The following is a 26,260-nucleotide window of genomic DNA, read 5'->3' on the forward strand; positions in this document are numbered from 1 at the left end:
TAGTTTTAAAATATAAACACTCTCGTCAGCTGTTTGTGGGAACGAAAATGAAAAACATCTCATCTAGGTCTACTCTTCTTGGTCCTATTATCCTTAGGTACTATCTATGTAATAGTAAGGCGGCCAATCGTCCCGTTATGTTGAATTTAGGTAGGTAATGCACTTTGCAACAATTAGTAAAATAGTTCCGAAAATCGTTGGATGCAATTTGCGCGAAAAGTGGAATGAGTGAAAATTTCTAAAGACGCACAAAATTAATATCCAGATTACACATACGCTACCACCTCTATTAGCTTCATAAATAACCTTAGGTATTATTCTTCCTACATCTTAGGAAAAGTATTGTAGTAGGTCTACTTATGTAATTCAGACTATAAACACAGTATTACAATATATTTCCTATATTGTAATACTGTGCTATAAATGTACGTCGTACGTACAGTTATTTGCGATCCTAACTACAAGTCAAACATAGGTATCTTGTAAGTTGTAACTTAACACTTAAACATTTTCAGATATTTAATTCAAATGCTACAGTTGCTGGATACATTTTTAAGGCACAATACTAAGTAGTATTGTACATACAAAACGAGAAATATACCTCATACTCTCAGTGAGACCCTTATGAGATACACATGTGAATTAGAGGCCTAGATTCCACTTAAAACTTTTCTAGACGCACTCCTTATAGAGTGCGCTCAGTAAATTATATACAAATTTATACTCTATTCATGAGCAATAAGGTAGAGAATGGAAAACATGGTATATTTAAGTGTAGGATATTGTGAAGTGACGCTCTCAGCCCCCGTAACGAAGTCATTGTCTGTATGTTTATGTTCGTTAGTGGTCTATATACCTTTGACTGGTGTCTGGCTTTGTTGATCATTTTTATATATGTATAACTATGTACTAGGCAAATCTTTAAATAATTTCTAAATATGTAAAATCGCGTGATTAAACACGCACGCCTTTTTTAGCTCAGAGATTTATGTAAATAAAATATTATTTACATATTTTATATTATTATCAAAAAAGTTTTTGCCTGGTAAAGAAAAATACTAAATAGGTATATTATTATTCAACTGTCTCCAATAGATAAACTTATTGATGAAATAATGTCTGACCTTATGATCAACACTATTCCGGAATGAACAATAATAATATGTACTTAGGTACCTATCTACTTATTAAAAAATATTATCAGGAATTTTTTTAATATCTACATCCATGGGCCGTATCTAGTAAATAGAAAACGATAATTTAGTCAAGTTCATCAAAAGTTCGTTTCATTATAAATAGCGTAATTGGAGCATCGAAACAAAAAGGTAAAAGGAACTGATGACTGGAGACTAGGATTTTGTAAACAACTACCTACCTTCCTATTTTAGTGATGTTGAAATGATTTTTATAAAAAGTTTTGATGTATTTAGAATAATTTCCATTCCACTGCGTATGTTTATTTTTTATAATAAATGGTACCTACCTACTTAGCTATTTGTTGTACAGACTACAGATGTTAATACAAATAAATCATGCGTTTTATTGTGAATTGTTTTTCAAACAGATCCAGAAAGTACAATAACAAATTATTTAACAAGTTATATACCTACTTACTTGTAAATACAAACGTAGTTTCTGCGAAATAATGTTTTTGTTTTACGAGACGCTGTAAATAAAATACCTTGGTACTTTTAATTGTAGATTTATTCACACCTAGTTAAAATTCAACTCTTAATTTATTTACACACAAAATAATAATATGTATTGTAAAAGAATAATCATAGTAAATATTGATTTCATTGAGAATATTAAAAAGAATTAAATGCATCTCATTATCAAAATATATTGAGAGTGAGCAATTGTTTGTAAATAATTTATTTTTTTGTGATTCTTATTGATAAGGAAATACGTTTACGTCATTTTACTTTCATAATGTAAGTAGGTACATTTGTAGTGAAACATATATTTTTATTTGTTTCCAACCGATTTAGTAGGTATCTAAGTTTCGTCAGTCAGCGTTCGTTAGTGGCCCAATTATGATATATAAGTTTCTAGGTTCACATAGAAAATTCCATTGATAATAATGATATTTAATGTCTTCTCAATGATTAAGAAAATTATATCACAAGTAAAATAAGGATTAGGGTGTTCAAAAAACACCACTAATATAAAGTATCTATAGAAAACATATATATACTTAGTTAAATAAAATACGTCTATTAAAATACATCAAAGCAAATTCAGGACAATGACGAGCATTTGTATCTTGAATTGATTGGATCTGGAACCATTATAAGAATCCTATTTGCATTTCATAATCTAAGATTTTTTATTTGCATTTCATAATCTAAGATCTAAGAATTTTAACTAACGTGTTATTTGACTATTTTGGATAAAATCGTGGCTAAAAGTAGGTTGTAGTTCAAAGGTTAGGTACCTGTTCCAAATGCTATTTTTACTGATTGTTACAACTTACAAGCAGAGGCGGCTCGCCCTAAGGAGCGCTGGTGCAGTGAACTCCCATAAATAATTATAATAAAATCATACTCCTTAATTTCATTATTAATATTAATTATTACTATTTAAAATCAATCGTAATCGTAAAAAACTACTGTCAATAACAATGAATATATCCATCATTCCTTCATTCCATACACTTTAATAATATTGTATTTATACAGTAACGCGCGAAGCGGAGCGCTCACGATTGCGCTCCAATGAAAAAATATTTAGTACATTTCCTAATACGAAATCCAATAGGAGTGAAAGAGAGGGTTTGCCAGTGCCCTGCGCGCGTGAAACAGAAGATTTTCTATGGAAAGATAGCAAAATTCGGAGCGCCGCTCCCGTAAACGTTGCCGGTTCGTTTTTACCGCCGCGCGCGATGTTGCCACTCTCTAATAATCTCTATATTATTATAAACAAACACTCGACTCTCGAGTCAACTTCAATGCACGTGCGCGAATGCAAATTCGGGAATTTTCTAATTAAAATCATAAGATACGTGTTGAAATAGTCTGTAGTTATCAGTATTACTTGTGAGTGTGAAAATGAACAATTATAATGTGGCGTTCATTAAAAAGTGTGTTAAAACGTTACAAATTCGGCTTGAATTGAAAGCAGGGACTGCCAAGTGCCACGGCCTGAACTTGACCTTTCGCAAAAATGTACGACAAAAACGAAAACATATACGCGTGTGTTTAAATCCGAACAATATTATGTGAAAACACCATGGTTGTGTGGTTGTGATGAAAGCAACAACAGACATTTACGAATGTCTTGTCGCTTTAAGTTATAGATATTTTTGCACACCAAAAAGAAAGACGTACCTATGTATTTCCTTTATAAGTAATTTTTTTGATAAATGTACTGCTTTACACCATGTATTTTCAGTGTTTTATTTCAAGTGAACACCCATAAAATTTTGTCACGAGCCGCCTCTGCTTACAAGTGCCTTTTCATTTAACACCGTTTAATTTATTATCTATTGGAATTTTTATTACACGATAAGAAATAATAAGGTCTACTCACATATGGAATTATATTTATTAATACTTTGAACAGTTAAAATTAGTTATGAACTCGTTCCACCGGCGATTGAATTTATTTAAAGCAAGCGTTTTATCATTGTGATCTAAAGCGCTGTATTTCAAAGAATTCAATGCGAGTTGCTTTAACAACCTTAAGTCTGACAAACGGCTAGCAACACCAACGAAAGCAACGTAGAAGTCATCAGATAACGGGTCTGCTTGCCAGATTCCTGGATCGTCACTTGATAGCACTACCGGCAAACCTTGGGCAATGAAAGTACTTAACGGATGGTTTCTAACATCACGCACTAACGCTAACACAGCGTTCGATATCACATTCACTTCTAAACCAATGTCGTTTTCAACAACCGCTTTCATCACCATCGGATGTTTGGGCAGCGCGTACGCGTGACCTATTCTTTTAGCACCTAATAGCACAGCGTCAACTAGATTTTCATCTGTGAAAGTTCCGTACCAATCCGTTTCACCTGCGTGGAAGAAGAAGTTGAAATCTTTCGCAGCAGCACTTAATTGCGGAATGAATTCTACTATAGGACTCCCCACATCCTCTTGACCAACTAGATCGAACCCAGCGAAGAATTCAGGCATGGTATCTTTTATCCTGTACGCTAGATTTAGATATTCGTCCAATTTAGCGCGATCTATATTCCTCGGTGGCGCGTATATTAGCTTAGCTCCGATAAAGTCTGGGTAATCTTTCATAAAACGTCTATATGCCTTCTGATATGTTTTTGCGGTAATTATAGGGTCATATACCGTTCCATCCAATTCGTATAAGTTTAGCAAGATGCTTCGCACTTCGACATACATTATATTGTCTTCTCTGAACTTTTTCAAAACGTCATAAAAGTATTGCTCCCAAACAGGTCGGTAGGCCATCATAGGGGCAACAGTTACGAAGTAGCCAGTGAACGCGCCCCACACTTCTTTGATACTCGGGTAGATAATATCAGGATCATCGACACATATTGAGAAGTATTTCAGCAGATCAGCGTCAAATTTTGTTACGTTCTTGGAAGAAAATCTCGCGTCTTTCATCAGCTGCCATCCGCACGATGAATCAGGCGGTGCGTGTGAAAACTTTAACTTTAATTGATCATTTCGAAAACAAACGTATAGATTGTCCATGTATGTTATATTCAGGACGTAATCAGGGTCCAATATACCCATATCGTGAATATGCAAAGCCGCTCCTTTCGGTATGTCTCGTATTATCTTGAAAACTTTGGATTTCCTTATTTCATCTTTGTACGAGAAGTAATGTCGTGAGAAATTATAATATTGCGGATTAGCAAAGCCATAATCCACTTCTCTGAACTTGTGCTGCATCAGGCAGTTATTGACGAGAGTTTCTTTATCTGTGAGGATTATTTTACCTCCTATTGATAGTCTCGATTCATCGCGGAGTAATTGAGCTCGTCTCGTTTGATAGTCTTCTGTTGCAAGACAGATCGTGAATAAACAAGTGAATGGTAATAATAAGCGCATGGTTATGTTTGAGTGGAGTATTGTCCGCGTGGACGCCGGGCGGACACTGGCGTGCCGGGGTAATCGGCCTCAGCCCTCAACGTATGATTAGTATTATCAATGTTGTGATTAAATTCAGGATGTTGTTTTTGAGCACGCTTTGAAAAATTGAATGCATTTTTGACGAATATTTTTCTATGTCTGCCGTTCTTGTGAAGATTGAAAATTTAGTATCGTGCTTTTATTTTGTGAAGTACGATTAATAAAATATTAACTAATTTGAGCTGAACGGAGCAAAATTGTCAAAAGCCATTCAAATAAATTGACTAGGAATCCAAAATACACAGTATTTATAGAAATAGTTTTGTTTATTTAGATGGTTGACATTTATTAATACTAATTATCTCTTCAGATGATGGCACTTTATTATCATTCAATTCATGCTCTGCATTTCCATTTCGAGTACCTACCGATATAACTTTGTTATGCAATAAAGGCACAAATGCCCTATAATTGAGATATAGGTACTTCTCTTTGAAATTAAATATAGACAGATAAAAAATTGTTATGACGACCATTCTAGATAAAAATTTGAATCGTCAAAACAGGAAGTGTCGTCGTGTTTATTTATTATAGATGATATTAAAATTTCAGTAAATTTAAGTTTCACTGGAGACCTGCGGCAGGTCTACTTTAGCTTTTAAATAACCATTTTACTCGTTAGTTCGTCATTTAAAAATCCTTTATTTCTCTTTAAAAGACCCAGCATTTTGCATTCTATGTGGCAAAAGCTAATTTACTGCAGCTCGAGTAAAACGACTAAATTTAAACAACTTTAAGTACCCACGTAATTAAAAATGAAAAAAAGATCTTTTTTAAGAGCAGCCGAAACGATCTCGCATAATGCCCGCAATTTCTATAGCCGTTTTAAACGATGAAATTTACTAAAACTCACTCGGTACTGGTGTAAATTACAGCTAGCGGCGTCTAAAAGGGGTTTCGTTTTCAAAGCAACGCTATAAAGAAACTAAAAAATAAATCTGAAAAGAAATAAAGGCCGTCTCATCCGCCATGCTGATTTTATGCAACGAAAAGGGTTGGGGAAGGTTTAAGTGGCACTTTAACATAGAACCGCCCCGTTGTACGCATTCGTTGTGAAAAAGAAAAAATATGGCTGCGACACACTAGTCGCGTATGATATTGGGATGTTTCGATGGCTGGAGTCACCTCGCTTTAATCTCCAAATTGCTCATTCAAGTTATGGATGACACCCCTTAAATATTCCCAACAATGGCTTTCTGCGCTTGTGATTTTGGATTGTTCTCGGATGCGGGACGAGCTGTTTACTTCTAGAGGATAATTGTTAGAGTGAGAGCTTAATTATTATATACCATGATGTTCCGTAAGGCCTGATGTGCCGAATATGAAACATATAATTGCAAATTTAATATACATCCAATTCTTGAAAAATGAAAAACTATTTATTAGTAATCTTTTATAATATGTGAATTGAAAGGCTAATCTGCTTCAGTAAAAAACAGTTTATAAGTAATTTTGATCTCATTTAACGTGGACAAAATCGTGGTCTTTGCCTAGCTTGCAGCATCAAGATAAGTAGTTGAGCAAACATCTACTAAATTTATAATTTATTCAAAGTAATGACAACACAAGCAAATATATTAATACCCACTAGCGTGATATTTATGAATAAGTCATCATTCATATTCAATGAATGAACGCATTGTTTGCTCGTGGAACAAGTCGTTTAATGTTCAACTAGTGAGCGGAGATCAGCCACTTGCATGTATTGATAAGCGATAATGAAATAGTAAGCATTCGCTCGTTTACTATCAACATAATCCAAATGTATTAGCCGATAAAGTTTTCGATTAGGTACTTCTTACGTTACGTAGATTACATTCGGCACGTTTATCTAGTGATTTAATACATATTCAATCGACTACTCGTATTGTTGTTACTGCATCGTCAAGGTGCTAATTTTACTTCGATACAGCTTTGTTATTGCAACCTTGCACTCGATAAGTTTAACTTATAAGTAGTTTCGGACGTTGAGTAATTCCAATAACAATGACAATGTGGACGGTGGTCGTGTTCTCTGTGATATCGATTTTGGTGCCGGTGAAATCACATTTAACATTGGAAAATGCTTTAAGTGAAAGGGACACGTTAATACAAAAGGAGATAAACATGATGATCGGAAGTGATATAAGCTTGGATGACACAGAGGAACAGGCGAACGAAATTATAATGAATTTGAAAACAACAGAACTAGACTACGGATTCGCGAATCCCCAGTTTTACAATTTTTCCAAACATTTCTTTGAATATAAAGATGTAGTGAAGAAGTCTGAATTATACAAAATTATTAAACAAATGCCTAAAGGTGCTGTATTGCATGCCCACGATACAGGCATTTTAAGCCCAGATTATGTATTAGCACTAACGTATTGGAAAAATTTGTATGTGTGTTTTGAAGAAAATCAACTGCATTTATTGTTTTCAAGCGATACACCTGATGTTGATTGTACGACTCAATGGCAACTCATGAAAAATGCTCGATATTCTTCGGGAAATATTGAAAAGTTCGATGCTGAGCTTAGAAAATATTTTACGCTTCTAACCGATAAACCCAACGAAACTTATAGTGATATCAATTTGGTGTGGAGTAAGTTTGCTCAGTATTTTATTGTGAGTACTTCTCTATTTACGTATAAACCAGTTTGGGAACAATACTTTTATGATACTTTAAAAGCTTTAAGAGAAGATAATGTTATGTATCTCGAAATAAGAAGCGTTCTGCCACATCTATATGACATAGATGGAAAAGTTTATGATGAACTAGAAACAGCAAGATCTTATAAAAAGGTCGTGGAAAAATTTATGGAGGATTATCCCGATTTCTTTGGAGCAAAACTTATCTATGCTCCATTAAGATCTGTAGATTCTAGAAGGGTGAATGACTACATACAAATTGCAAAGAAATTAAAAGAAGAATTCCCAGATTTCTTAGCCGGTTTCGATTTGGTTGGTCAAGAAGATTTAGGCACACCAACGAAAGATTTCTTAAAAGAATTGGTCAAAGAAAAAAATACATTTGATTATTTCTTTCATGCGGGTGAAACGAATTGGTACGGGACGAGTTCGGATGAAAATATAGTTGATGCAATCGTTCTGAACGCTCGGAGAATAGGTCATGCTTTTGCTCTGATCAAGCACCCAGTTTTAATAGAAGAAGTTAAAAAGAGAGATATTGCAATAGAAGTGAATGTTATATCGAATGCAGTGCTGAAGTTAGTTGAGGATGTCCGAAATCATCCGTTATCTAGTTTTATAGCCCAGGGTCTGCCCGTTGTTATATCGAGTGATGACCCAGGTTTGTGGGAAGCAGATCCTTTATCTCATGACTTCTATGTGACGTTTGTTGGTGTCGCGAGTCGACACGCTGATATTAAACTCCTTAAGCAGTTAGCACTTAATTCTATATATTACAGCACGTATAGAAATAAAGATAAAATGGTACACGAATTCGATAAGCGCTGGGTGAAGTTTGTACAAAATGTAGTTAAGGGTCATTTGTAAATGCAAAATTAATACTATAACATATCAAATTGTATGGTGATTAATGATAAGCTATTATTACCTGAATAAATTAATAATAACGTAAATCTCAGATAAGATATTCTAACTATCTATAAGTAGGTACAAATTAATTGTTACTTTACAGCTGTTACTAAGGTATGTTTTTTGCATATTTTTACTGTACGTTAATGAAATGAGCATGTACTAGATTCGTTAGAAACTTCCGTTGAAGATTGACAATGGTGAATAAAGTTTTGTTTTAAAATATGGCTTTTGTTTTAACAAATCTCCGAAAAGGTAATATCTTGTTTCCCACTTCTTGTTTTGATGGAACTCCGGTAACTGCTGCTCATTATTTAAATTATAAAAAACTAGCGGTTCGCCCCGGCTTCGCCCGTGGTAGGTACCTACATGTTTACGTTTTTTTTTCATAAAAACTATCCTATCTCTCAAGTTGGATCGAACTGCACATGGTGTGCGAATTTTATTATAATCGGTTAAGTGGTTTAGGAGTCCATTGAGGACAAACATTGTGACACGAGATTTATATAAGATAGATAATAGAATCTTTTTACGTAATCGGCCGCTTAAAAATTGAACCAGTCGTTTCGAGGATTAACCTTCAAACATCAATTTTAATAATTGCTGTCCGCTATTATTTTCACACCACAAAATTGACGCTCAATTTTATTTAAGTAATTGTTTTAAAACGTAGTTTAATAGCTTTATTTAGCGACACGTGTGATAGATTAGCCGATTCTCTACGCTTTGCACAAATTAGCTTGCATCACTAATCTTTAAGTCATCAGAAACGGTTGACAAACAGTTTGGTAATGACGGGTGACGACGCGGCACCTTTATAAATAAGCTTGCAACCACAAATATATATAGATAGTATCTAAAATACAGTGTATTTTATCGAGCTTTCTGTCTTCATTGGCGTGAACAAAACTGACGCAGTTTTATGCAAACTTACTTCACTTTTTAACCCTATAAGCCACAAGGACTAATGATATTTTCAAGATTCTTAGCAGTTAACTTAACAGTTTTTTGGCACTACTGCCCAATAATAATTCTTAGGGCATTATAATTACAGTTTCTAGTCTTCCATTGACCATTGTTTTAATACATATAGCTACTAGTTCTTTCGTTGTTCAAGGTGCATATAAATTCAACAGTCAACTAAACTTAAAAATCTAATATATATATTATAAAGGCGAAAGTTTGTAAGGATGTATGGATGTATGGATGTTTGTTACTCTTTCACGTAAAAACTACTAAACCGATTACAATGAAATTTAGCACACATATAGAGGGTAACTTGGATTAACACATAGGATAGTTTTTATCCCGGAAATCCCACGGGAACGGGAACTATGCGGGTTTTCCTTTGCAAACGCGGGCGAAGCCGCGGGCGGATATCTAGTATGAAATATTTTTGAATTGAAACTTCTTTAGGCTCGTTGAGAGTAATATTCCATGGTCGTGTCATGGCAATACTGTCACGTCATGGAGTAAGGCGACGATTTTGGACTTTGGTAGGTATCTTTGAATCTTGCCAATGAAGTTTCACTTCTGACACGTGTGCTTGGCACACACGATCTTTTTTTATAAATACATATTACGACATTAAGAGTTAAGACATTTTAAGAGCAGGCATATACATAATATTTTATTTTGTATGGAAATCTTAAATCAGGTCAGAAGTTCTTTATCGTATGTATAATAGACTACAAGCCCGCATAGGACAAAAATATGGGTCAAATGAACCACCAGGGGACATATCTAGATCGATAGCAGAGCAAAAAATAATAAGATTCATCACTATGCCGTCACTTGTAAGCTGTCCAACTGAGTGCAGATGAGAATTGAAAAGTACAGGTAGACTCGGTAAATTTTGGTCATATATTTTTGTACGGCATTCTTAACCATCGATAGATCCATTAAAAATAATAAGAAACCGCTCAGTGCCGTACAAAAATGGTGGTCCACCAAGTCGGAATTTTTATTTAATTTCCGAGAGTTACCGGGGGTAAATTTGGTCATTTGACCATGTACGGCATCTGTGTCATACTATTGCTATACTGCTTTTAATCCATTATTCCGCAACGCCGTACAAAAATCATGGGGACAAGGGGAAAAAATCGAGAGTTGTAATCCCCTCTCTTTTCCCACTCCAGGGGGTCATTTGACACAACACGAAATAAATTTATTTTTAAAGTATTTTATGCATAGATAATATTTTTTCATGTGCCGTACATTTTCGTTGGTTCAAAGGGGAAAAATCTGAAAAAGAAAAAAATCCATATAACGAAATGTTTGCTTTATATTTTTATAATAAAATATAAATATACATTAATATTAAGAAGCTCGAGGTGGTTAATTATCACCTTGGAAAGTCGGAGTCAGGTGGAATGGACTCCGTTAAATTGATGAACTAATAAAAAAGCTATGAACGAAAAGATGTGAATTATATGCAATCAGTCCATGAATACAGGTAAAGTCACAAGCAAATGCTAGTAATATATACATATTCAAAATGTACAAGTAAAGCGCTTTCAAATGATACCAAACACTGCATATTTATCTTAACTTTATTTTTTTACTCTGTATGTTTTGTCCGCTAGAGGGCGCCACATTAGATTTTGTGAAACCCCATATAGCCTTTAGCTAGCTGGTCGCTGGTTATCCAGTGAACAATTCAGACGCTTCTAATGATATGTCATTTGTCGAATTCTGATAAGTAGTTTAGAAGTTACGAGGGAATAGATGAACATACATACATGACCTGTAAACAACCATAACCCTCCTTTTGCTTTGCCGTAGTTGGGTAAAAATATGTTAATGCCGTACTGTATAAAATGGCCATAAAGCACCCTTAAAATTGTAGCTTTCGTCGCTTTCATCAGCCTAAAAGATGTGGTCTGCACAAAAATGTACGGCATCGTTTTTTCCTAATTTATCTATGTTAATACTATTTAAAACAACGGATAAAGTGTAGAAAACTATTATATTTCATTAATCTACGATGTTTAAACTTTAACAAAATTTCTGGTTTTGCATTTCTCTATAACTTTTTTTAGAACGGTTTCTTTTGAACGGCAATACTATACAACAATTGAATTTTACAATATCATGTTAAAAAAAAAGTTCCCGTACAGGGTCAAATGACCTTACAGCTCTTTATATCAAGAATTCGATGAAATTAAGATGATTATTGGTATACATTTAAAAGAACAATTATTTTTTGACGGCATTGCTTTTAATAGTACTTTTGAGTGCTAGATAATGTTTTGGAACCGAAGCCGTACTTAGTCAAATGACCCCCTGGAGTGGGGAAAGAGAGGGGATTGCAACTCTTGATTTTTTCCCCTTGTCCCCATGATTTTTGTACGGCGTTGCGGAATAATGGATTAAAAGCAGTATAGCAATAGTATGACACAGATGCCGTACATGGTCAAATGACCAAATTTACCCCCGGTAACTCTCGGAAATTAAATAAAAATTCCGACTTGGTGGACCACCATTTTTGTACGGCACTGAGCGGTTTCTTATTATTTTTAATGGATCTATCGATGGTTAAGAATGCCGTACAAAAATATATGACCAAAATTTACCGAGTCTACCTGTACTTTTCAATTCTCATCTGCACTCAGTTGGACAGCTTACAAGTGACGGCATAGTGATGAATCTTATTATTTTTTGCTCTGCTATCGTTCTAGATATGTCCCCTGGTGGTTCATTTGACCCATATTTTTGTCCTATGCGGGCTTGTAGTCTATAATCTTACGGATTAAAGTTTTAAATTTGGACATTTATCTTACACTTACCAAATATATAATAAATTCCTACCAACATGTAGATATTTTGTCACCGTGGGTGATAATAATTCGTAACTGGTCGCTTTGGAGATAGATAGTAAAAAAAAATTGGGTTAGTGAATAGTGAAGTGGTCAGCGGATCACAGATAAGACAAGAAAGAATCAGTCGAATTTCTGACAGCTTAATCTTTGTTAAGGCGGTTCTAGCAAATATTATTTATGTACTAGCTGTGCTCTGCGGTTTTACCCGCAATGCTCCGCTCCTGTTGGTCTCAGCGAGATGATATAATATAGCCTATAGCCTTCCTCGATAAATGGGCTATCTAACACCGAAATAATTTTTCAAATCGGACCAGTACCTAGTTCCCGAGATTAGCGCGTTCAAACAAACAAACAAACTCTTCAGCTTTATAATATTAGTATAGATCCTATATAAAATGTAGATATATGAACTATTAAATGTTGAGACGTGTAGTGTGTAACTAATTAAGCGGTGTTCACACGTCGCGCGTCAGTTGTCATTGCACGCTCATTAAATGCGTGTTTAATTGACGCTTAAAATTAAAATATATAAAACTAGTTGTGTCCCGCGGTTGTAGCCGCATTGCTACGTTCATATTGGTCTTAGCCTGATGAAATATAGCATGTAGCCTTTTTCGATAAATAGGCTTTGTACTGAAACCGAAAAACAATTGTTCAAGCAATCACTAATTAAGCGATGACAATAATTAATTTCAACACCCAACAATACTAGCATGGTACAAAAAAAACCTATGACATTCTGCAAATATACCTATAGACTACAAGCCCGCATAGGACAAAAATATGGGTCAAATGAACCACCAGGGGACATATCTAGAACGATAGCAGAGCAAAAAATAATAAGATTCATCACTATGCCGTCACTTGTAAGCTGTCCAACTGAGTGCAGATGAGAATTGAAAAGTACAGGTAGACTCGGTAAATTTTGGTCATATATTTTTGTACGGCATTCTTAACCATCGATAGATCCATTAAAAATAATAAGAAACCGCTCAGTGCCGTACAAAAATGTTGGTCCACCAAGTCGGAATTTTTATTTAATTTCCGAGAGTTACCGGGGGTAAATATGGTCATTTGACCATGTACGGCATCTGTGTCATACTATTGCTATACTGCTTTTAATCCATTATTCCGCAACGCCGTACAAAAATCATGGGGACAAGGGGAAAAAATCGAGAGTTGCAATCCCCTCTCTTTCCCCACTCCACGGGGTCATTTGACTAAGTACGGCTTCGGTTCCAAAACATTATCTAGCACTCAAAAGTACTATTAAAAGCAATGCCGTCAAAAAATATTTGTTCTTTTAAATGTATACCAATAATCATCTTAATTTCATCGAATTCTTGATATAAAGAGCTGTAAGGTCATTTGACCCTGTACGGGAACTTTTTTTTTAACATGATATTGTAAAATTCAATTGTTGTATAGTATTGCCGTTCAAAAGAAACCGTTCTAAAAAAAGTTATAGAGAAATGCAAAACCAGAAATTTTGTTAAAGTTTAAACATCGTAGATTAATGAAATATAATAGTTTTCTACACTTTATCCGTTGTTTTAAATAGTAAAATTAGGAAAAAACGATGCCGTACATTTTTGTGCAGACCACATCTTTTAGGCTGATGAAAGCGACGAAAGCTACAATTTTAAGGGTGCTTTATGGCCATTTGATACAGTACGGCATTAACATATTTTTACCCAACTACGGCAAAGCAAAAGGAGGGTTATGGTTGTTTACAGGTCATGTATGTATATTCATCTATTCCCTCGTAACTTCTAAACTACTTATCAGAATTCGACAAATGACATATCATTAGAAGCGTCTGAATTGTTCACTGGATAACCAGCGACCAGCTAGCTAAAGGCCATATGGGGTTTCACAAAATCTAATGTGGCGCCCTCTAGCGGACAAAACATACAGAGTAAAAAAATAAAGTTAAGATAAATATGCAGTATTTGGTACCATTTGAAAGCGCTTTACTTGTACATTTTGAATATGTATATATTACTAGCATTTGCTTGTGACTTTACCTGTATTCATGGACTGATTGCATATAATTCACATCTTTTCGTTCATAGCTTTTTTATTAGTTCATCAATTTAACGGAGTCCATTCCACCTGACTCCGACTTTCCAAGGTGATAATTAACCACCTCGAGCTTCTTAATATAAATGTATATTTATATTTTATTATAAAAATATAAAGCAAACATTTCGTAATATGGATTTTTTTCTTTTTCAGATTTTTCCCCTTTGAACCAACGAAAATGTACGGCACATGAAAAAATATTATCTATGCATAAAATACTTTAAAAATAAATTTATTTCGTGTTGTGTCAAATGACCCCCTGGAGTGGGGAAAGAGAGGGGATTATAACTCTCGATTTTTTCCCCTTGTCCCCATGATTTTTGTACGGCGTTGCGGAATAATGGATTAAAAGCAGTATAGCAATAGTATGACACAGATGCCGTACATGGTCAAATGACCAAATTTACCCCCGGTAACTCTCGGAAATTAAATAAAAATTCCGACTTGGTGGACCACCATTTTTGTACGGCACTGAGCGGTTTCTTATTATTTTTAATGGATCTATCGATGGTTAAGAATGCCGTACAAAAATATATGACCAAAATTTACCGAGTCTACCTGTACTTTTCAATTCTCATCTGCACTCAGTTGGACAGCTTACAAGTGACGGCATAGTGATGAATCTTATTATTTTTTGCTCTGCTATCGTTCTAGATAATATGTCCCCTGGTGGTTCATTTGACCCATATTTTTGTCCTATGCGGGCTTGTAGTCTACTACGATAGTAAATGCTGTCACATTTAAACGATATCATAATAAGGTGATAATAGACACAATAAAATGTTCACCATCATAATACATACCTACGTAAAAAACTACAAATATTGTATTGTCACCGATTCTTGATAAGTGTACAAAGTTTGAATTAAATCTGGCCACTTAAAAGTGCGTCAAAATCGAGTCAAATTACAAACATACAATTGAAGCAAACAAAAGCGTGTGAAAAAGATCTACTAAGATTTGGTAAAAGTATTCCTTGATCTACATACTTTTATTTAAAACAATTCATTCATCGCCATTTGTAATTATTAGTGAAAGAAATTGTTATTTATGAGCTACACAATCTTTGTATGATGTTGTATTGAAAATTATGAAATAAATTAATTTGTGCACGTTCTCTTGTTGTGTATGTTTGTATTATCTCTATTATTATTTAATTGTTATTCAACGAAATTTCCTGCCTAGATGAGGATAAATACAGTAATACTGGAGATAAGCTTTTCATGCACAGTTGTAAATAATTTTAATGTTATTATTAATAAAATAAAATAAAATGATCATCCAGTACCCTTATGAAAATAAGGTACCTATATCTAAATAAGATTATCTAAATATTGAGTAACAAAAAAGATCGTTCAGCATGATACTTTATCATAATATTAAATTATAATAATTATACTACAGATTGTCATAATTATTATGTTTATTTTGGGCATTTGTTCACAATCACTTAATTATCTATCTATTTAATTATTATGGCTTCTAGAATTATATTTACATTTCTAGATTATATTTACACGATTATACTTAATACTTATAGGTGCGTAAAGTATTTACTTTAATCCATCCATCGTTATCACATTTTCTATGAATTCTTGCCAGTTTTTATGGAACAGTCGGAACAATGACGTCTTACCTCTATCATCTAGCGCACTGTATCTTATTGAATTGATCACTAATTGTTTTAGCATTCTCAAATCTGCCTTCTTGCTCGCAACACCCACAAATGCTACGTAAAAGTCATGCGACATGGGATCTGCGTCCCACGCCCCGGGATCATCACTGGATAGAACTATAGGCATACCATCAGCTAAATAAGTCGCTAGTGGATGGTTCCTCACATCACTCACTAAAGACAACACTATATTAGAAATCACATTAATCTCAATCGCTATGTCTCTTTGCTTCACCGCTGTCATAAGAACCGGGTGCTTTATAAGGGCTAACCCGTGCCCTATACGTTTAGATCCAAGCAGGATAGCGTCAGCTAAATTATCATCTGAAGACGTCCCGAACCAGTTTGATTCGCCAGCGTGGAAGTAAAAATCGACGTCGTCCTGTGCTTCTACTAATAATGGCAGGAAATTCACTAACGGCTTCCCTAAATCCTCTTGTCCGACTAAATCGAGGCCAGCGTAAATGTCGGGCAGTTCTTTCTTTATTTGCCGCGCTATGTTGATAACTGACTGCATTTGCGTCATGTTCCGATATCGTCGATGTGTAACAATCAATTTTACGCCTATAAAATCGGGATGTGTTTGTTTAAACTTCTTCGCTACTCGGTCAATAAGACGCGGCAAGTACATTGCGTCGTGAACTTTTCCGTCCAGTTCATATAATTTCGACAAGCCACTTCTTAATTCCATATATCTAACGTTGTCATTGTAAAACTCTTGTAAACCTTCGTATATGTATTTCTCTCTCACGGGCCTGTACGACATTAGAGCCTTTATGGAATGGCATACTTTATTGAATCTCTTCCAAGTGTAATTGATATCTCTATTCATTTCGCTTTCGTCATCCGTGTACATTGTGAAGTGTTTCCTGAGCTCCGCGTCGAAGGTAGCAACATCGTCGGAAGCGTTCCTTAATTCGCTCAAAAGGTGCCACTTATACGGGCAAGGTCGTTGGGGAGTCGTTACTGAGAATTGTAAATCTAAATAGCCAGCGGCGATACAAGCATATAAGTGGTCCTCGTACGTCAGCTCCATTACTCGATCGGCACTCAACATGAGGGAGCTGTGAACGTGCAGCGCGCCGCCCTTTGGCATCTTTCGTATGATCTGATACACTTTTGACTTTTCAATTTGGTTTCTATATTTAAAGTAGTGCTTTGAGAAGTTGAAATATTGCGGATTATCGAACGATTCCTGTACCTCTAAGTGCTTCCAGTGCATGAGTATGTCGTTCGCAATATTCTCTTCATCGGTGAGGCGCAGCCTGCCTCCCACTTGCATTTCGAACTCTTCATCAAGTATGTTCTGTCGTTCAATGTTGTATTCGTACAATGATCGCGCCATTAATGTTTTCCCAAACGTAGAGCACAACATGAAATAGATTAAGATAAACATGTTATGCCCAGTTATCGGCGCAAGGGTCACTAGTTGACTTTGGTCTCAGTCACTGACTGAGTTATGAGTGGATCACTTGATATTTATATAGACGTAAACTATCCCAATAATTTCTCGAATTAAGCAACACGTCGACGATAACAATAATATATTAGAACTGGTAACTGACGTATTAAAAACTAAATAGATGATTTGCATTGTCAACCAGACTTATCTTACAAGATGACAAATTCGTTTAATTTTTTTTCGGATTATTTACATAATTTAGATCTCATTTACGTTCAAAATTATGCGTGATCCATTAAATAAGCACTTTAAGATATAATCTTTTCCAAGAATACATGGAATGGCTTATATTTTCGTCTTTTTTTATTAAAGAGTTTCAAATAATCTGCTAACTAATGTCTCGTTTGTATATATTTACTTACATGTGTATAAATTTACTGTAATAGTATATAGTACCTATATACTCCATAAATAGTTGTCAAACCATATTTTAAACAATAATAGGTTAATCTATATTTATCCCCTATTATGAGAAGATAACTAAAATATGATGACCTATTCCCTTAAATATTTGAAAGACTAATAAATAATTAAAATGTGGAGCAATGCGGGTAAAACCGCGGGACACTAGTAATCTATTATCTAATATACATTCATCTATTTCTAGCTTTCAAGGTAAATAAAAGATTGCAAAACTATAGTTGCTATGGCAATATGACGTGAAAATATGCAATATTTTTCTAAATAAACTAGATATTGTTTCGATTGACCTTTTAAAACTTCTCTAGAAGAAAATTAAGTAATGATTGAAAAGTGAAAACACCAAGAATAAAGAGCTTGTAATCAGTAGGAATATAATTTGTCACCATTCAATTTTTATTTATTTACTAGCTGTGCCCGCGACTTCGTCCGCGTGGAATAGTGACTGCATAGTAGTTACTACTTAACACACAATTATTGAGTAAACACGTCTTGAAACACGTACTATCATATACAACTAAATTATAAGTACTTACACATTATTATAAAGTTAAGAAATAAAATAAATAATAACACAAAAGAACTGTTAGTAAAATTTATTACTAAACTGAGCTATAAAACTTAGGTACAGAAGAGTTCAAAATTTCCAGGATGTGGTTATTCTCCCGCTCCCATATTCCTTCTACTTTCACAGACTTTCAACTTTTCCCTTTCACCCCTAGTAAATGGCAGAACCGATTTTGATCTAAACCATGTCTAACCATACCTATATATTATGTACATGTCATATCCTTTCGTTTGGTACTCCATTTGGATTATTTATCCCCACTATCACCCCTAAGGTGCCCTATATGTAATAAACAGATTAACCAATTTTGATAAAACATGACTAAGTAATTGTAATTCACACGTCATTTGATATGCCGCTTGATTATATTATTTGACCACATTCGATTATTCATTCCCACTTTTACTGCTATAAATCAATAAATGGATGAACCGATTTTGATTAAATATGCCTCGTCATACTTCTCACGTCAGGTCATTTGATATGCCACTTGGGTATAATCGACAACTTTTATTCCCACTTTTATACCTACATATTATATCCAATAAATGGATGAACCAATTTTGATAAAATATTATGGCTTATTGTACTTTACACGTCATGTCTTTCATTAGATACGTCACTTGAGTATATTTGATAAAATTTATTTATTTATTCCCACTTTAACCCCTATATCAAATAAATTGATGAACAGATTTTGATATAATTTGACTTGTTGTTTCTGACAGGTCGTCTTTTTTCATTTGATATATCACTTGGGTATAACAGACAACATTCGTTTTTTTCATTCCCACTTTTACCCCTCTATATAATAAATGGATGAACCGATTTTGATTAAATACCTATGCCTCATTATACTTCTCACGTCAGGTCATGCCCTTTCATTTTATATGCCACTTAGGTATATTTGACAACTTTTATTGCCACTTTTATCCAATAAATGGATGAACCAATTTTGATAAAATATGTTTTATTGTACTTTACACGTCATGTCTTTCATTAGATACGTCACTTGAGTATATTTGATAAAATTCATTTATTTATTCCCACTTTTACCCCTATATCAAATAAATGGATGAACCGATTTTGATAAAATTTGACTAATTGTTTCTGACATGTCGTCTATTTTCATTTGATATATCACTTGGGTATAACCTACATTAACAACCTACATTAACAACTAACATTCGTTTTTTTCATTCCCACTTACCCCTATATAATATACATAATAAACAACTAATGTAACAAAAAAACGCATCTAATTCGTATTACCCGTTAGCGAGCTACGGTGGCACAGACAGACACGCAATACACACATAGCGGTCATAACACCCCTCTTTTTGCGTCGGGGGTTAAAAATATAATACCTACGACATAATTTCAAAGACCTTTTATATAGAAAATTTACCTAGAAGTAACCATAATGCTATTTGTGCAGGTTTTAGACCTATGAGCAAAAATCTAAATAAAGGTCCTTTGACCCCCCCTACTACCCCCTCAGCATAACCACCCCCCCCCCCCCACGCTTGAGGACTTTCGATATGATCACCTGGACATGTCAAGGAATAACTTTAGCGTATAATTTACGTAATAAAGTAATTCATGTATAGAATGCCTTTAAGCAAATGTTCGCCGTGATTACTTAAATGGTCATAACTTTTTTATTTATCAACCGATTGACATGAAATAAACACTAAATGTTAAATGAAGCTTACCATAATATATTAGTGAAAACCGCATCTAAATCGGATAAGCCGTTTCTGAGATTAGCGTGTTCAAACATACAGACAAACAGACAAACAGACAAACCGACAAACAGACAAACAGACAAAAATTTTTTTAACAACAGTTTTGGGTTTGGGATCGATTTAGTAATAACCCCTGCTAATTGTTTTTTACATATTTTCATTGTACAGACACCACTTTTCTAGAATTTTATTATATGTATTGATTGATGATGATGATTGATGATGATATTCTTTATGATCACTGAAGTCTGAAATTAAGACTAGGAAACCGCAAAAAACATTAATCACACAGTGTGTCCAAAAATACTTAGATCTAGGTACTCATATCTGCATATAAACATAATATACTTACTAAAAATATACCTTAGCCTTTTTGTAGCGTCGTTGGATACAAATACATTATTACATAATTACTACCTATCTATATTTATATAGTTTGAAAACAATGCTGTTTGGCTGATAATCAAGTGGGTCATCGAAAACGTTGGATTTTTGAAACATTCATTTTTGTTGTGTTAATTTTTTATTCGGTATAACAGTTCTGTTTTAACTTCCTTTTTTAATATGTATAGGTATTCACAATTGTCTTAAACTATAATAAGCAATATTTTACATAACCATGCATAACTAACTACATTATTTATTATTATGCATGCATGAGTTATAATTTATTCATTTTCTATTTAATTAAAACTAACATTTAAAAGATTACAATAAGTATGCCGCATAGGTACTATTCTCTTAATATTACCTATTGTAAATGCGAAAGTTTGTTTGTTTGTTTATAAACTCCGTCACGTAAAAACTGCTGAACTGATTTTCATGAAATTTGGCATACGCATAGAGGGTAACTTGGAGAATAGTTTTTATCCTACTGGAACGGTATCTGTGCCGGTTTTCCTTTGACTACGCGGGCGAAGCTGAACAAAAAGCTACTAAGAAAATATTATCTCGAAAAATGAAAAAATTCAATTTGTATTATTTTTTATAATAATCGGTCTAAGACCCAATTTCACCAATATTTTCTAAATCAGACATTTATTAATCGAGCTTCAAATTAAACATGTATTTTAACATCGTTGTCAACTCTACAGGTCCCAAGAAGGAAATCTAACAGCCGATTATCAAATCGACCTTTAACTGAACGACTCACGAATCATTCATTCGTATTTTAAACCGCCCGAAACAAAATGTCATAGTTGACAATGCCATAGTTTCGCACGTTGGGGCTATTTGTTCTAGTTGTATAATAACTGTCATGTTTGGTAATTCGACTAAATTGAAATGTTCTAACACAGTATACAATTTAATAATCATGTAGAAACTTTTACGTTTGCTGGTTTATATGTCAAACGATTTGGTCGTTACCATGGTTACAAATGTTTGATGTTATTTGGAGATTGTTTTGTTGTGATTTTTCTTGTGTTATTTTAATTTTATTTTGAGTTGAATAAATACAATAATGTTGAAGAAAAATCGCGGTTCAATTTCACTTGGTCGAAGGTAAACTGGATCTGGTTGAAATTACGAAAAAAATTCGGAGTCCGAAGGAAAGTGCGAGAGATCTCATACTAGAAGAGCAATTAAAACAAGAAAAATAAAGACAAAGCAGCAAGATACATTTAAAGTAAATTAATAGTAAATTCTTGTTTGTAATAACCTAGTATCTAGTTGTTATAACCTATTTATTGAATGATGTTGATACTTGATAGGTACAATCTAAGGGTACAATAAAAATGTTTTATAAAAACACAAGTTTTATTTATTTAGGTAACATGAAAAATTACATATTTCCATAACAATGTCACATTTAAATTAAATTAGGATCATCATCATCGTCAGCCCATATACTTTCTCACTGCTGGGACATGGGATTGGTAGTGCTAACTTAAACTTAAACACGGTAAGGGATCAGGTCATTATCCACCACGCTATCTTATGATATGTCGGTTTCCTCACAATGTTTTTCACCACTGAGCCATCACTGCACTGCACTACAATAAGCAGTTGGTCTGTAGGTGAAACTGATAGATTCCTAAAACAGAATTTAAAATTAAGATAAGTACATTTCATAATCATGAGGAGGCCTGAGCCTTACCCGAGTAGTGGTGAAGTTTACATTTTAAGTACCTATATTGGTATTCAATACTAGATTTGACATGACTCACAGGATTATTATGGTTTAATTGAAAATAATACAGTATGTAGGAAGGAACCTTTTATGCACATAAATATAAATATTACCTCACGAGATAGTTTTACTTACAGATCCGACGGCTATTCGAGTTTATCTTCAATTAATTGCAATACTTCCAAAACCGATTGTTTTGATAAACGAAATCTTGTACTAAAATCAACATCATCATATTCTTCGAAACAATGACGACGTCTTTATAAATTCTGGGCCGTCGCGGTCGCACTATATAATCCAAATTATACAAATCATCCAACACATCTTCATTTACAAAAATAAAATAGTATGCAGAGTCCATCTTGACAGCAAGAAAACTTCAAATCATTTTTTCTAATCGCTTGTTAAAAATTTAAAGAGCCTCTATGCCACGGGTTAAATATAATGCCGTGTTAAGGAAACTAATCCTCGATTAGGTCATGGTGGGACACTCCCTTACATTGATGTCCCGTTAAAAGAGTTAACAGCGTGTTAAACTAACTAACAGAGCTTGATGAAACTGGGCCTTACTCATTTTGCACTAATTTAAATAGTAAAACCTATGATGATACCTACATTTGTAAATACATAGGTATAACTAAGATATGAAATGAATAAATAATAAATATAAACCTGTGATAAACTTAATTGCCATAAAATTAAAATTACGACGGTCGACGGCGACGCGACGTTTATAAGACGTAATGTTTGATGCGCAGATAACATATTATACTTATTTTATATACGTACGATAGTCGATAATAATTAATTAGTAATGAATTACTTACTATAGGTAATTGTATAGGAGGTAGCAAAGTTGACAAGAGAGAATTTTAGAATACTTGGTATACTGTTTCTCTTCCTATTTCGGTTAGAGACCGGGCTGTCTGGCTGGCCGCAGTGGTTGCGTTTATTAGTGCGCATCTTATCTGCACAGGAAAATATCCTTAATTTAAAGTCATTTATTAACGCGTAATTTTTAATCTTTTGCCTTTAGATAGATCCATCAGACATAATTTTTTTATTGCAAGATGTTTTTTTCGTTGTTAAATAGGTGCCATACGAATTTTTTTTTATTAAAATGTCATCGAAATAAGTGAAATTCTATACTATGTCTGATGGATCTCAAGGGCGGATCCAGCCTTAGTGCCAGGGGGGGGTCACATAGACGTGGGCAATTTTCAAAAGCTATATTTTGGTAATTTATTTGATACGTAGATTTAAAAAAAATTGGTCAAGTGCGAGTCGGATTCGCGAACCAAGAGTTCCGTACAAACATTTTTATATGTTTTAACTTTTAATATTAAATTTATGCTCTTTGCAATTTTTCCTTTATCTGTGCCATAAGACGTAAGTTTCTATTAAATAAAGATTAAATATCAAGATTCTGTGTTCACGGGAAGTACCCTCTAGGTTTTGATTCCTGGCAAGCATGAAATGTATGTTTTAGCAATTTTTCCTCCATCTATGCTGACATTGCTTTTAACCAAATTTCAGAACTCTGTGTTCACGGGAAGTAGTACAATACCTATAGATTTTGATTCCCTTGCGATAATGTCGAAATTTGCGATAATTTACAGCATAAACGTCTGTATCTTTTGATTGCGTTGGCTTATAAGTTTGATTTTTTCACAGCTTTAAGGAACCGTAGATTTGAGTATTCGGTATGAATTTCAGATTGATACCTCCACGCGTTCCTGAGAAAAAGGGTCTTGACAGGCAGACAAACTTGAAAAATATATATTTTTGCAATTATTCCTGCATCTGTACTATAAGATGTTGCATTGTACCGAATTTCAAGATTCTGAGTTTACGGAAAGTACCCTGTAGGTTTTGAGTTTTGATTCCCTTGCGAATGTCGAAATTTGCGAAATTTTTTTGCATTTACGGCTGTATCTTCTGATTCGTTGACATAGAAGTTTGATTTTATTATAGCGTAAAGGTATTATAGACTTGAGTTTTTGGTATGAATATCAAGTTAATACATGTCAGTTAATACAGAGTTCATGAGTAACAGGGTTGTACCTAAGTTAAAAAATTTTAAAAATATTTTTTTATATTTTATTCTAAGGAAAAATTCATGCTTTTCGCAATTAGTAAACAAAGTCGTTGTCTCTGTGCCTATGTCCCTATGTATGATTAAATCTTTAAAACTACGCAACGAATTTCGATGCAGTTTTTTTTAAAGATAGAGTGATTCAAGGGGAATAGTATATAATTTATAAGGACTTAGAGAAAGCGGGCGAAGCCGCGGGTGGTAAGCTAGTCTGCGTTATAAGACGTTTGATTGTACTAAATTTCAAGTACTCGGGAACTACCCTGTAGGTTTTGATTTCTTAGGGAGTGTCGAATTTTGCGAAAAATTTCAGCATTTACAGCTGCATCTTTTGATTGCGTTGGCTAAAACGTTTGAATTTTTCACAGCATCAAGGGACCGTAGACCGTAGGATTTCGACATTAGCAAGGGAATCAATACATGCAGGGAGCACCCTGTCCCGTAAACACAGTCTTGAAATTGAGTAAAAAGTATCGTGTTATAGCACAGATAATAAATAAATAAATAAATAAATATTTCGGGACAATTTTCACACACGGCACAATCTGATCCCATACTAAGCTTTCGCTTGTGTTATGGAAACCAGATGGCTGATAAACATACATATATTTTTTTTAAATAAATAATACTTATATAGATAATAATTAACACCCAGACACACAGAGCAAACATCTATGTTCATCACACAAATATTTGCCCCGGGTGGGAATCGAACCCACGACCTCTGGCTTGGAAGGCAGGGCCACTACCAACCAAGCCAACCGGTCAGTCAACAGATGTAGTAATAACTGCGAAAACCCTAATTATTTAATTAAATTAAACAAAAATATACATGTATTTAATTGATATTCACATCAGAACTCAGGTCTATAATAACTTAAATCTGTTATTTAATTCAAATTCTATGTCAACGCAATCTGAAGAAAAAGCAATTAGAGCCGCATATTCTGTAATTCGCAACTATACTTGCAAGGGAATCATCAATCAAAACCTACAAGGTACTTCCCGTGAACACAGTCTTGAAATTTGGTTAAAAGCAACGACTTAAGCACTTACAAACACAGATAAAAAAAAATCCTTTAAACAAAATTGTAAGATACAACATAATGAAAAAATATGTTTGCTCGGAGTCCTCGGTGCGCGAGTCCGACGCGCATTTGGCCGATTTTTTGTTGTAATTTGACTGTATTCTCTATTGTTCATTTAAAAAAAATTTGCTATTTTATGTCTTATCCACGAACTGGGATATTTCGATATTTGAGGTTTTGTGTGAAAAGTGTAACAGCAAAAGTTGTAGAAAAAAAAAATAATTACATACAACTTTACCATTACACTTTATTCCGCAGTTATAGATTTTTAAAAAAATCGAAAAACCTGTTTTTTGTCCTTTAATTACGACCACAGGTCGACCCTAATAAACTTTTTCTATAATTTTTGTTATATTCTCTTCCGTTACCGTTTGTAATTGATTTCATTGTTCTATATTACTTTTATGTCTCAAAATTCAATAAAAACATCATGTTGAACAGCATTAATTTGTTAATTTAAAAAAGTTAATATTAAATTAGTGGTCCACTTAGGTCGTGGACCTAGCC

General features: G+C 34.0%; 2 protein-coding genes and 1 pseudogene across 2 annotated transcripts; 1 reads left to right on the forward strand and 2 right to left on the reverse strand.

The window, feature by feature from the left end:
- Positions 1–3,450: 3,450 nt before the first annotated feature.
- On the reverse strand, positions 3,451–5,105 carry LOC149478764 (adenosine deaminase-like). Its single transcript, XM_089708702.1, has one exon. The coding sequence runs from the start codon at positions 5,037–5,039 to the stop codon at positions 3,549–3,551; it is 1,491 nt and encodes a 496-aa protein (XP_089564828.1). The 5' UTR covers positions 5,040–5,105; the 3' UTR covers positions 3,451–3,548.
- A 1,776-nt stretch (positions 5,106–6,881) lies between these two features.
- On the forward strand, positions 6,882–8,883 carry LOC149478765 (adenosine deaminase-like). The gene has a single exon (XM_089708561.1). It carries the CDS (start codon positions 7,107–7,109, stop codon positions 8,616–8,618), a length of 1,512 nt encoding a protein of 503 aa, XP_089564687.1. The 5' UTR covers positions 6,882–7,106; the 3' UTR covers positions 8,619–8,883.
- Positions 8,884–15,993: 7,110 nt separating this feature from the next.
- Positions 15,994–17,680, reverse strand: LOC149478766 (adenosine deaminase 2 pseudogene; annotated as a pseudogene).
- Between the last annotated feature and the right edge of the window lie 8,580 nt (positions 17,681–26,260).

This window comes from Colias philodice, chromosome 21 (genome assembly GCF_061535455.1).
Source record: "Colias philodice isolate Cphi_HAF_F1 chromosome 21, ilColPhil1 Martin Lab GWU primary, whole genome shotgun sequence".
Lineage (NCBI taxonomy): Eukaryota > Metazoa > Arthropoda > Insecta > Lepidoptera > Pieridae > Colias > Colias philodice.

Excerpts from the sequence above, each read along its gene's own strand:
- LOC149478764 (XM_089708702.1), bottom strand. The coding sequence starts at position 5,039 with ATGCGCTTATTATTACCATTCACTTGTTTATTCACGATCTGTCTTGCA.
- LOC149478765 (XM_089708561.1), top strand. The coding sequence starts at position 7,107 with ATGACAATGTGGACGGTGGTCGTGTTCTCTGTGATATCGATTTTGGTG.